General features: G+C 40.6%; 1 protein-coding gene across 1 annotated transcript in view; it reads right to left on the bottom strand.

Moving 5' to 3' along the window:
* The window catches only part of Gp6 (glycoprotein 6), a 63,821-nt gene extending 60,361 nt beyond the window's left edge, over positions 1 to 3,460 (bottom strand). The window contains exons 1-4 of the mRNA XM_087589775.1: positions 3,377 to 3,460; positions 3,091 to 3,126; positions 1,869 to 2,153; positions 163 to 450 (exon numbers count right to left, since the gene is read on the bottom strand). Of these exons, the coding sequence (XP_087445901.1) occupies positions 163 to 450; positions 1,869 to 2,153; positions 3,091 to 3,126; positions 3,377 to 3,407 (640 nt within the window). The 5' untranslated portion in view covers positions 3,408 to 3,460. The remainder of the gene's footprint in view (positions 1 to 162; positions 451 to 1,868; positions 2,154 to 3,090; positions 3,127 to 3,376) is intronic.
* Between the last annotated feature and the right edge of the window lie 10,809 nt (positions 3,461 to 14,269).

Below are 14,269 nucleotides of genomic sequence, written 5' to 3'. Positions count from 1 at the left end.
GTTGGGTAATATCTGTTCTCCAAAAGAATACACCTGCATCTGACCTAATTTCACATGATTAGCAGAAATTCTTCATAGTCCAGATGCAAATAATATCCCACATGGCATCCCTTGGGACTGCTCTAAGCACAGAGACAATGACCAACTATCAGATATTCTTACCTGGGACTAAAAGCTCAAGGGGGTCACTAGGCAATGACCACAAATAGGAATTGACTTTGGGAGATACAAAGCATCTGTAGGTCCTCTTGTACCCTGGGCTCACAGGGGAGATGAGGAATGTGTTATGGTCCTGTTGTAAGCAGTTCCGAGGAAAGGAAGCATTTCCATCTCTGCAGAGGATGAAGAGGTCAAAGAAATGATGTGTGTGACAGACCAGAGTCACATTTCTTTTTGAGAATCCCTGGGGTCCTGAATCAATAGTAAGAGATGGTTTCTCCTTGTAAGCACCTAGAAGTGGAAAGACCCCGTGGTTAGCTGCTTATGGTAACACAGACCTTTAATCTTAGGTAGGACTCGGGAAACAGAGGCAGGTAAATCTCTGTGAATTTGAAATCATCCTGCTCTAAATAGAGATTTCAAAATCACAAAAAGACCCTGTTATTTAAAAACATTATTAACCTGAGAGAATGTTTGCAGCTCACCATTGGACTGAACAAGGGGACCCCAGTGGAGGAGTTAGAGAAAAGACTGAAGGAGCTGAAGGGGTTTCAACCCCATAGGAAGAACAATAATATCATTCAACCAGACTCCACCAGAGCTCCGAGGGACTAAACCACCAACCAATGAGTACAAATGGAGGGACCCATGACTCCAGCCACATATGAGGTAGAGGATGGCATAGTCCAGCATTAATGGGAGGAAAAGCTCTTGGTCCTGTAAAGGCTTATTTCCCCAGTGTAGGGTATTGCCAGGGCATTGAGGTTGGAGTGGGTGGGTGGCAACAGGAGCATCATCATAAAAGCAGGGGGAAGAGGAAGGAATATGGGAGAGGAGAGAAGAGGATAACATTTGAAATGTAAATACATAAAATATTCAAGAAAAATAAATTTATTTTAAAAATTAAAAATTTTAAAAATAAAAACATTATTAAAATTGACCATAAAATTCAGTCTTATAAAAGACAATATGAAACCAAAAGTTAATTCATCAATCTATAAATATCATGAAGCATGCTCATATTATTTTCTATGAAAAACAACCATAGAAGGTTCTATGTAGTTACAGAATGTGCTGTCGTTCCCCATGATCTCCATCACTTAGGGACCATAGTCACCATTCTGAAGGGAGCCTAGGCTACAGTTAGCACAGAGGAAGGATCACAAACCTACAAAGGATCAGGTTATGAATCTAAGTTGGTAGAGGTCTTGCAAAATATATGCAATGCCCTGAGTTTTATGCCCATCATCAAATTAATGATGTGGCTGACCAAGTATATAGTGCTAGTACTAACAAAGTAGAATCAGAAGGATCAGAAGGTCAAGATTATGTGTGGATACACATCAAGTTCAAGATCAGACTGAGATATTTGAGATCCTGCTTCCAAAAGAAGTAGAGAAAATGGAAATTAAAAAGGAAAGGATAGGGGCTGGGGATTTAGCTCAGTGGGAGAGCGCTTACCTAGGAAGCGCAAGGCCCTGGGTTCGGGCCCCAGCTCCGAAAAAAAGAACCAAAAAAAAAAAAGGAAAGGATAAAATAAGAGAAGAGGAAGCAAAGGGAGGATAGGACAAGATAGGACAGAAGAGGAAAAGAAAGAAGAGAGATCAATGTATAGGAGCAGACATACAGGGCAGGGCCTGTGATGGGGCATGTGTAGTTCACTGAGGTAGGCAAAAAGCTGAAGAACAGTGTTCATGGCAATTACTCACCTGTCACAATCAACTCCAATTTGTCACTAGTTTGTGACCATTTGCCTCCATTGTAATAGCTACAGTAGTAAATCCCAGCATGGGTGTGTATCACATTCTGCAGACTGAACTCAAAAACCTCCTGGTCTCCCTGTGGGGTTTTATCATACCATATTTCATTGTGTAAAAAATTCTGTAGACGCATGTTGGTCACTCCTGGAGGGGACCTGCAGAAGACAGTCACAGTACTGCCTGTGGAAATCACAGTTCCTGGTACTGCCCAGATTGAAGGATAAGGAGATGGTCCTACAGAGACACAGAAGATTTCTTGTCATCTAATGTCAGGAGAGCCTGGTTCCAGAAAGTTATGGAGTAGCTCCCACATCAATCATGAATCAAGAAAATGGTCACACAGTCAGGTGGAAGGGCCAATATGGTGGAGGCAATTGCTCTGTTGGCATTCTTTCTTCCTAGATGACTCTAGCTAATGTCATGTTGAATAAAAACGAACCAGCAGAATTTCTGGCATGTTTCAATAGGCCTAATCATCTTTACTGTTTTCAAACAACATAGGGATAACTCTCATACCTTAGTGCTATCAAGTGACTTCTCTCCTTGTCTCCTGCCAGCCCAGGAATCAACCCTGAGGATTGATATTCTTATCACCAAACCTTGACATTTTCATGGGCCAGTCAGCGTGATGTTCCATTAAATCACTGACCTATGTCTTTCTTTGTCTCTTGCTTCTCTGTAAAAACCAACCATTATCTACCACTCCAATCTCACAAAAAAAAACCTGGGAGCCTCTGAATATAAATGAACCTCCTTTGTGCTGCCCCCTTATTAGAAAGCATTTACTTCAACTCTGTCCCATTGATGATATGTCTTCCTAGGAGCAGGCCTCAGTAAGAGAGCCAGACACAGCACACATGAGAAGAGATGAGAAGAAAAAGAAAGCAAATTAAATTCAAAATTAAATGCCTGAATCCTAAGGAATAAACAAGGGTCTGGGTGCCCCCTCCTCCATATCCTTCTAGACTGGATAGCATGGAGGTCTTTGTAGCCCATGGTGAAGGATCCATACCCCAAAGATGGCTACACTAGTAAGGACTAAATATGAAGGAGGTATAAAGGTGGCTGCCAATATAAACTGCATCTCAGGATCTGCTCAAGATTCCTAAACTTCCAATGCTACTCCAAACCAAAATTCAGTTCCCCAGGGCTAAAACAGAAACAGACTCACCATAGTGTGCCCAGATCCTCTGCTCTATTAAACACACTGAAACAGGAAAAAAAGTTCTGATGAGAGAAGTCTGTCCTGTTATACACTGATCCAAACCCAGAGTTCAGATTAAAAACAGCAGGGCAAGATAGACAGGCAGAGGTCAGGAATGGACATTTTGCAGCCATCAGGCCAGGTCTTCCTAAAGGAAGAATTTGGGGGGGGAGAAGGGAGGGAGGGAGTTTTAAACCTTGGAGTTTGTATTAATTACCCTCTGGCTAAGAATAATGACTCCTGTGGTACTTACCAAGTCCAAGAAGAGCAGCCCCAAGGCCCATGACAATGATTTGTGCCAGATCTCCACATCCACACACAGAGAACTAGTGACACTGCCTGCACAGGGGAACACACCCATCGGATAGAGCAGACTGGTTTCTGGAAACCCTGTCAAGAATTATGACATCCAACAAAACAGGAAGGGCATAAGCTCTTGCACAATCCATGTCTATGACTTCTTAATTCTATACCACATATAGAGGCCAGGCAGGCAGTGGTTCCTTTATATTCTGTCTCTTCAGGCTTTAAATTCTCAAAGATATTATATGTATAGATATACTATCCTCTGGTATTCCCATATATGTATATTCTTGTCAATGTTTGAGAGAAAACAGTGAGATGCAACCAGAAAACGTGGATCCCAAATAACCCACAAATCTACTGGAACAGTTAGAATAGTCTGGATGGGAAATAGGCAGAGATGAAATAAGACAACTTGGATTATAGGAGGGTAGAGCCAGAAACGATAAAAACCAATGCTTCTGCAATATGTGCATATCTCGGTAACTTTTCTGAGCAAATAACTACACAGCAAAGACCCTACACTGACAATGCAAATAACAGAAACAAAAATAATGCAACTTAAAAGCAGATTATGGAATCTCTGGCCCAAGAGGAAACTGTATGGGGCCTCTGAGAACAGGAAGATAGGGGCACTCAATGCTACGGTCCAGACACCACCCAGATCTGAAGGGACCCAGCCAAACAGCTCCCTGCACAGAAATTCCTTGGGAGGGAGAGCTAGACCTTCAAAGGAGCAGACACACCTGGGAAGCAAGAGGAGACTACTCCCTGCCCACATTTCTGACTCTAGAGGATAATGCCTAGCGCCATCTGGGCCGCCTGTGCACAGGGTCCCAAGCGATGGTGGGCCCTTCTGGTTGCTGACCTCACAGAGCGCTGAAACCCAGATCTAAGAAGCAACTCCAGGACACCGCCGGAACCTGAAGGAAACAGACCTGATAAACAGTTCTCTGCACTGAAATCCCGTGGGAGGGAGAGCTAAACCTTCAGAGAGGCAGACACGCCTGGGAAACCAGAAGAGACTGCACTCTGCACACACATCTCGGATGCCAGAGGAAAACATCAAACACTATCTGGAACCCTGGTACACTGAAGCTCCCGGAAATGGCGGCACAGATCTTCCTAGTTGCTGCCGCCCCAGAGAGCTCGTGGGCAGCACCCCGAGAGCGAACTTGACCCTCGGGACCACAGGTAAGACCAACTTTTCTGCTGCAAGAGACCTGCCTGCTGAACTCAAGACCCAGGCCCACAGGAACAGCTGAAGACCTGTAGAGAGGAAAAACTACACGCCCGAAAGTAGAACACTTTTCCCCATAACAGGCTGAAAGAAAACAGGAAAACAGGTCTACAGCACTCCTGACACACAGGCTTATAGGGCAGTATAGCCACTGTCAGAAATAGCAGAACAAAGTAACACTAGAGATAATCAGATGGCGAGAGGCAAGTGCAGGAACCCAAGCAACAGAAACCAAGACTACATGGCACCATCGGAGCCCAATTCTCCCATCAAAACAAACATGGAATATCCAAACACACCAGAAAAGCAAGATCTAGTTTCAAAATCATATTTGATCATGATGCTGGAGGACTTCAAGAAAGACGTGAAGAACTCCCTTAGAGAACAAGTAGAAGCCTACAGAGAGGAATCGCAATGCCTGAAATGCCTGAAAGAATTCCAGGAAAACATAAATAAACAAGTAGAAGCCCATAGAGAGGAGACACAAAAATCCCTAAAAGAATTCCAGGAAAACACAATCAAACAGTTGAAGGAATGAAAAATGGAAATAGAAGCAATCAAGAAAGAACACATGGAAACAACCCTGGACATAGAAAACCAAAAGAAGAGACAAGGAGCTGTAGATACAAGCTTCACCAATAGAATACAAGAGATGGAAGAGAGAATCTCAGGAGCAGAAGATTCCATAGAAATCCTTGACACAACTGTCACAGATAATGTAAAACAGAAAAAGCTACTGGTCCCAACCATACAGGAAATCCAGGACTCAATGAGAAGATCAAACCTAAGGATAATAGGTATAGAAGAAAGTGAAGACTCCCAGCTCAAAGGACCAGTAAATATCTTCAACAAAATCATAGAAGAAAACTTCCCTAACCTAAAAAAAGAGATACCCATAGGCATATAAGAAGCCTACAGAACTCCAAATAGATTGGACCAGAAAAGAAACTCCTCCCGTCACATAATACTCAAAACACCAAATGCACAAAATAAAGAAAGAATATTAAAAACAGTAAGGGAAAAAGGTCAAGTAACATATAAAGGCAGACCTACCAGAATCACACCAGATTTCTCGCCAGAAACTATGAACGTCAGAAGATCCTGGACAGATGTCATACAGACCCTAAGAGAACACAAATGCCAGTCCAGGTTACTGTATCCTGCAAAACTCTCAATTAACATAGATGGAGAAACCAAGATATTCCATGACAAAACCAAATTTACACAATATCTTTCTACAAATCCAGTGCTACAAAGAATAATAAATGGTAAAGCCCAACATAAGGAGGTAAGCTACACCCTAGAAAAAGCAAGAAACTAATCATCTTGGCAACAAAACAAAGAGAAGAAAAGCACACAAACATAACCTCACATCCATATATGAATATAACAGGAAGCAACAATCACTATTCCTTAATATCTCTCAACATTAATGGCCTCAACTCCCCAATAAAAAGACATAGACTAACAAACTGGATACGCAATGAGGACCCTGCATTCTGCTGCCTACAGGAAACACACCTCAGAGACAAAGACAGACACTACCTCAGAGTGAAAGGCTAGAAAACAACTTTCCAAGCAAATGGTCAGAAGAAACAACCTGGAGTAGCCATTCTAATATCAGATAAAATCAATTTTCAACTAAAAGTCATCAAAAAAGATAAGGAAGGACACTTCATATTCATCAAAGGAAAAATCCACCAAGATGAACTCTCAATCCTAAATATCTATGCTCTAAATACAAGGGCACCTACATACGTAAAAGAAACCTTACTAAAGCTCAAAACACACATTGCACCTCACACAATAATAGTAGGAGATTTCAACACACCACTCTCATAAATGGACAGATCATGGAAACAGAAATTAAACAGAGACGTAGACAGACTAAGAGAAGTCATGAGCCAAATGGTCTTAACGGATATTTATAGAACATTCTATCCTAAAGCAAAAGGATATACCTTCTTCTCAGCTCCTCATGGTACTTTCTCCAAAATTGACCATATAAATGGTCAAAAAACGGGCCTCAACAGGTACAGAAAGATAGAAATAATCCCATGCATGCTATCGGACCACCACGGCCTAAAACTGGTCTTCAATAACAATAAGGGAAGAATGCCCACATATACGTGGAAATTGAACAATGCTCTACTCAACGATAACCTGGTCAAGGAAGAAATAAAGAAAGAAATTAAAGACTTCTTAGGATTTAATGAAAATGAGGGTACAACATACCCAAACTTATGGGACACAATGAAAGCTGTGCTAAGAGGAAAACTCATAGCGCTGAGTGCCTGCAGAAAGAAACAGGAAAGAGCATATGTCAGCAGCTTGACAGCACACCTAAAAGCTCTAGAACAAAAAGAAGCAAATACACCCAGGAGGAGTAGAAGGAAGAAAATAATCAAATTCAGAGCTGAAATCAACCAAGTAGAAACAAAAAGGACCATAGAAAGAATCAACAGCACCAAAAGTTGGTTCTTTGAGAAAATCAACAAGATAGATAAACCCTTAGCCAGACTAACGGGAGGACACAGAGAGGGTGTACAAATTAACAAAATCAGAAATGAAAAAGGAGACATAACTACAGATTCAGAGGAAATTCAAAAAATCATCAGATCTTACTATAAAAGCCTATATTCAACAAAACTTGAAAATCTACAGGAAATGGACAATTTCCTAGACAGATACCAGGTACCAAAGTTAAATCAGGAACAGATGAACCAGTTAAACAACCCCATAACTCTTAAGGAAATAGAAGCAATCATTAAAGGTCTCCCAACCAAAAGGAGCCCAGGTCCAGACGGGTTTAGGGCAGAATTCTATCAGACCTTCATAGAAGACCTCATACCAATATTATCCAAACTATTCCACAAAATTCAAACAGATGGAGCACTACTGAATTCCTTCTATGAAGCCACAATTACTCTTATACCTAAACCACACAAAGACCCAACAAAGAAAGAGAACTTCACACCAATTTCCCTTATGAATATCGATGCAAAAATACTCAATAAAATTCTGGCAAACCGAATCCAAGAGCACATAAAAACAATCATCCACCATGATCAAGTAGGCTTCATCCCAGGCATGCAGGGATGGTTTAATATACGGAAAACCATCAATGTGATCCATTATATAAACAAACTGAAAGAACAAAACCACATGATCATTTCATTAGATGCTGAGAAAACATTTGACAAAATTCAACACCCCTTTATGATAAAAGTCCTGGAAAGAATAGGAATCCAAGGCCCATACCTAAACATAGTAAAAGCCATATACAGCAAACCAGTTGCTAACATTAAACTAAATGGAGAGAAACTTGAAGCAATCCCACTAAAATCAGGGACTAGACAAGGCTGCCCACTCTCTCCCTACTTATTCAATATAGTTCTTGAAGTTCTAGCCAGAGCAATCAGACAACAAAAGGAGGTCAAGGGGATACAGATTGGAAAAGAAGAAGTCAAAATATCACTATTTGCAGATGATATGATAGTATATTTAAGGGATCCCAAAAGTTCCACCAGAGAACTACTAAAGCTGATAAACAACTTCAGCAAAGTGGCTGGGTATAAAATTAACTCAAATAAATCAGTTGCCTTCCTCTACACAAAAGAGAAACAAGCCAAGAGAGAAATTAGGGAAACGACACCCTTCATAATAGTCCCAAATAATATAAAGTACCTCGGTGTGACTTTAACCAAGCAAGTAAAGGATTTGTACAATAAGAACTTCAAGACACTGAAGAAAGAAATTGAAGAAGACCTCAGAAGATGGAAAGATCTCCCATGCTCATGGATTGGCAGGATTAATATAGTAAAAATGGCCATCTTACCAAAAGCGAACTACAGATTCAATGCAATCCCCATCAAAATACCAATCCAATTCTTCAAAGAGTTAGACAGAACAATTTGCAAATTCATCTGGAATAACAAAAAACCCAGGATAGCTAAAACTATCCTCAACAATAAAAGGACTTCAGGGGGAATCACTATCCCTGAACTCAACCAGTATTACAGAGCAATAGTGATAAAAACTGCATGGTATTGGTACAGAGACAGACAGATAGACCAATGGAATAGAATTGAAGACCCAGAAATGAACCCACACATCTATGGTCACTTGATTTTTGACAAAGGAGCCAAAACCATCCAATGGAAAAAAGATAGCATTTTCAGCAAATGGTGCTGGTTCAACTGGAGGTCAACATGTAGAAGAATGCAGATCGATCCATGCTTGTCACCCTTACAAAGCTTAAGTCCAAGTGGATCAAGGACCTCCACATCAAACCAGACACACTCAAACTAATAGAAGAAAAACTAGGGAAGCATCTGGAACACATGGGCACTGGAAAAAATTTCCTGAACAAAACACCAATGGCTTATGCTCTAAGTTCAAGAATCGACAAATGGGATCTCATAAAACTGCAAACCTTCTGTAAGGCAAAGGACACTGTGGTTAGGACAAAACAGCAACCAACAGATTGTGAAAAGATCTTTACCAACCCTACAACAGATAGAGGCCTTATATCCAAAATATACAAAGAACTCAAGAAGTTAGACCGCAGGGAGACAAATAACCCTATTAAAAAATGGGGTTCAGAGCTAAACAAACAATTCACAGCTGAGGAATGCCAAATGGCTGAGAAAAACCTAAAGAAATGTTCAATATCTTTAGTCATAAGGGAAATGCAAATTAAAACAACCCTGAGATTTCACCTCACACCAGTGAGAATGGCTAAGATCAAAAACACAGGTGACAGCAGATGCTGGCAAGGATGCGGAGAAAAAGGAACACTCCTCCATTGATGGTGGGATTGCAGACTGGTACAACCATTCTGGAAATCAGTCTGGAGGTTCCTCAGAAAATTGGACATTGAACTGCCTGAGGATCCAGCTATACCTCTCTTGGGCATATACCCAAAAGATGCCCCAACATATAAAAAAGACACGTGCTCCACTATGTTCATCACAGCCTTATTTATAATAGCCAGAAGCTGGAAAGAACCCAGATGCCCTTCAACAGAGGAATGGATACAGAAAATGTGGTACATCTACACAATGGAATATTACTCAGCTATCAAAAACAACGACTTTATGAAATTCGTAGGCAAATGGTTGGAACTGGAAAATATCATCCTGACTGAGCTAACCCAATCACAGAAAGACATACATGGTATGCACTCATTGATAAGTGGCTATTAGCCCAAATGCTTGAATTACCCTAGATGCCTAGAACAAATGAAACTCAAGATGGATGATCAAAATGTGAATGCTTCACTCCTTCTTTAAAAGGGGAACAAGAATACCCTTGGCAGGGAAGAGAGAGGCAAAGATTAAAACGGAGACTGAAGGAACACCCATTCAGGGCCTGCCCCACATGTGGCCCATACATATACAGCCACCCAATTAGACAAGATGGATGAAGCAAAGAAGTGCAGACCAACAGGAGCCAGATGTAGATCGCTCCTGAGAGACACAGCCAGAATACAGCAAATACAGAGGCGAATGCCAGCAGCAAACCACTGAACTGAGAATAGGACCCCCGTTGAAAAATCAGAGAAAGAACTGGAAGAGATTGAAGGGGCTCCAGACCCCATATGTACAACAATACCAAGCAACCAGAGCTTCCAGGGACTAAGCCACTACCTAACGACTATACATGGACTGACCCTGGACTCTGACCTCATAGGTAGCAATGAATATCTTAGTAAGAGCACCAGTGGAAGGGGAAGCCCTGGGTCCTGCTAAGACTGAACCCCCAGTGAACTAGACTGTTGGGGTGAGGGCGGCAATGGGGGGAGGGTTGGGAGGGGAACACCCATAAGGAAGGGGAGGGGGGAAAAGGAATAACACTCGAAATGTATATAAGAAATACTCAAGTTAATAAAAAAAATACCTCAAGATGGGTCAAATTTTATGAAGAGAAAAAAACAAAGAGGGGAGAGGGAGGGTTTAGGGGGCTGATGGACAGGAAACCTGGAAAGAGAATAACATTTGAATTGTAAATAAGAAATACCCAATTTAATAAAAATCGAAGATAAAAAAGAAGAAAAAAAAGAAAAAAAGAAGCAACTCCAGGCCGGACACCAGAGGTAAGACCAACTTTTCTGCTCCAAGCAACCTGCCTGGTGGACTCAGGACACAGGCCCACAGGAAGAGCTGAAGACCAGTAGACAGGAACACGCCTGAAAGCAGAACACTCTTCCCACAACTGGCTGAAAGAAAAGAGGAAAACAGGTCTACAGCACTCTTAACACACAGGCCTATAGGACAGTCTAACCACTGTCAGAAATAGCAGAACAAGGTAACACCAGAGACAACATAATGGCAAGAGGCAAACACAGGAACCCAAGATATAGAAATAAAGACTACATGGATTCTTCAGAGCCCAATTCTCCCTCCAAAGCAAACACAAAATATCCAAACACACCAGAAAAGCACAATCTAGATTTAAAAATCACATTTGATCATGACGATGGAGGACTTCAAGAAAGACATAAAGAATTCTCTTAGAGAAATGGAAGAAAACACAAATAAACAAGTAAAATGGAGATAGAAACAATAAAAAAGCAAAAAGGGAGACAACCCTGGATATAGAAAACCAAAGGAAGAGACAAGGAGCTGTAGATACAAACATCACCAACAAAATACAAGAGATAGAAGAGAGAATCTCAGGAGCAGAAGACTCCACAGAAATCATCAACACAACTGTCAAAGCTAATGTAAAACAGAAAAAGCTACTAGCCCTAAACATACAGGAAGTCCAGGACACAATGAGAAGATCATGCCTAAGGATAATAGGTATGGAAGAGAGTGAAAACTCCCAACTCAAAGGACCAGTAAATATCTTCAACAAAATCATAGAAGAAAACATCCCTAACCTAAAGAAAGAGATGACCATAAACATACAAGAAACCTACAAAACTCCAAATAGATAGCACCACAAAAGAAATTCCTCCTGTCACATAATAGTGAAAACATCAAATACACAAAACAAAGAAAGAATATTAAAAGCAGTAAGGGGGAGAGGTCAAGTAACATATAAAGGCAGACCTATCAGAATTACACCAGACTTTTCGCCAGAGACTATGAAAGCCAGGAGATCCTGGACAGATGTCATACAGACCCTAAGAGAACACAAATGCCAGCATAGGTTGCTGTATCCAGCAAAACTCTCAATTAACATAGATGGAGAAAACAAGATATTCCATGACAAAACCAAATTTACACAACATATTTCTACAAATCGAGCCCTACAAAAAATAATAAATGGTAAAGCCCAACACAAGGAGGTCAGCTATACACTAGAAAAAGCAAGAAACTAATCATTTTGAAACAAAACTAAGAGAAGACAAGGACACAAACAAAATATCACATCCAAAAACAAATATAATAGGAAGAAACAATCACTATTCCTTAATATCTCTCAACATCAGTGGACTCCATTCCAAGATAAAAAGACACAGATTAACAAACTGGATATGCAATGAGGACCCAACATTTTGCTGCCTACAAGAAACACACCTCAGATACAAAGACAGGCACTACCTCAGAGTAAAAGGCTGGAAAACAACTTTCCAAGCAAATGGTCAGAAGAAACAAGCTGGAGTAGCCATTCTAATATCGAATACAATCGATTTTCAACTAAAAGTCATCAAAAAAGATAAAGGAGGACACTTCATATTCATGAAAGAAAAATCCAACAAGATGAGCTCTCAATCCTAAATATCTATGCTCTAAATACAAGGGCACCTACATACATAAAAGAAACCTTACTAAAGCTCAAAACACACATTGCACCTCACACAATACTAGTAGGAGATTTCAACACCCCACTCTCATCAATGGACAGATCATGGAAACGGAAATTAAAGAGAGACGTAGACAGACTAAGAGGAGCCATGAACCAAATGGACTTAACAGATATTTATAGAACATTCTATCCTAAAGCAAAAGGATACACATTCTTCTCACCACCTAATGGTACTTTCTCCAAAATTGACTGTACAATCGGTGATAAAAACAGACCTCAACAGATACAGATGGATAGAAATAATCCCATGCATGCTATCAGACCATCATGGGTTAAAGCTGGTCTTCAATAAAAAATAAGGAAAGAATGCCCACATACACATAGAAGTTGAATAATGCTCTACTCAGAGATAACCTAGTCAAGGAAGAAATAGAGAAAGAAACTAAAGACTTCTTAGAATTTAATGAAAATGAAGGTACAACATACCCAAACACATGGGACACAATGAAAGCTGTGTTAAGAGGAAAATTCATAGCTCTGAGTGCCTACAGAAAGAAACAGGAGAGAGCATATATCAGCAGCTTGACAGCACACCTAAAAGCTCTAGAACAAAAAGAAGCAAATACACCCAGGAGGAGTAGAAGGCAGGAAATAATCAAATTCAGAGCTGAAATCAACCAAGTAGAAAGAAAAAGAACTATACAAAGAATGAACAGAACGAAAAGCTGGTTCTTTGAGAAAATCAACAAGATAGATAAACCCTTAGGCAGACTAACCAGGGAAAACAGAAAGTGTGTACAAATTAACAAAATCAGAAATGAAAAGGGAGACATAACAACAGAGCCAGAGGAAATTCAAAAAATCATCAGATCCTACTACAAAAGCCTATATTCAACAAAACTTGAAAATCTGGAGGTAATGGACAATTTCCTAGATAGATACCCAAGTTAAATCAGGATAAAATAAACATTTAAACAACCCCATAACTCCTAAAGAAATAGGAGCAGTCATTAAAAGTCTCCCAACCAAAAAGAGCCCTGGTCCAGATGGGTTCAGTGCAGAATTCTATCAGACCTTCATAGAAAACCTCATACCAATACTATCCAAACTATTCCACAAAACAGAAACAGATGTAGTGCTACCGAATTCCTTCTATGAAACCACAATTACTCTTATACCTAAACCACACAAAGACCCAACAAAGAAAGAGAACTTCAGACCAATTTCACTTATGAATATCGACGCAAAAATACTCAATAAAATTCTTGCAAACCGAATCCAAGAGCACATCAAAACAATCATACATCATGATCAAGTAGGCTTCATCCCAGTCATGCAGGGATGGTTTAATATACAGAAAACCATCAATGTAATCCACTATATAAACAAACTGAAAGATAAAAAACACATGATCATTTCATTAGATGAAGCAAAGAACTGCAGGTTGACAGGAACCAGATGTAGATCTCTCCTGAGAGACACAGCCAGAATACAGCAAATACATAGGCAAATGCCAGCAGCAAACCACTGAACTGAGAACGGGACTCCCGTTGAAGGAATCAGAGAAATGACTGGAAGAGCTTGAAGGGGCTCGAGACCCCATATGAACAACAATGCCAAGCAACCAGAGCTTCCAGGGACTAAGCCACTACCCAAAGACTATACATGGACTGACCCTGGACTCTAACCTCATAGGTAGCAATGAATAGCCTAGTAAGAGCACCAGTGGAAGGGGAAGACCTAGGTCCTGCCAAGACTGAACCCCCAGTGAACGTGATTGTTGGGGGGAGGGCGGTAATGTGGGGAGGATGGGAAGGGGAACACCCATATAGAAGGGGAGGGGCA

This window comes from Rattus norvegicus, chromosome 1 (assembly GCF_021556685.1).
Source record: "Rattus norvegicus strain SHRSP/BbbUtx chromosome 1, alternate assembly SHRSP_T2T, whole genome shotgun sequence".
Taxonomy (NCBI): Eukaryota; Metazoa; Chordata; class Mammalia; order Rodentia; family Muridae; genus Rattus; species Rattus norvegicus.
This window is presented reverse-complemented; position numbering and strand designations above follow the sequence as displayed.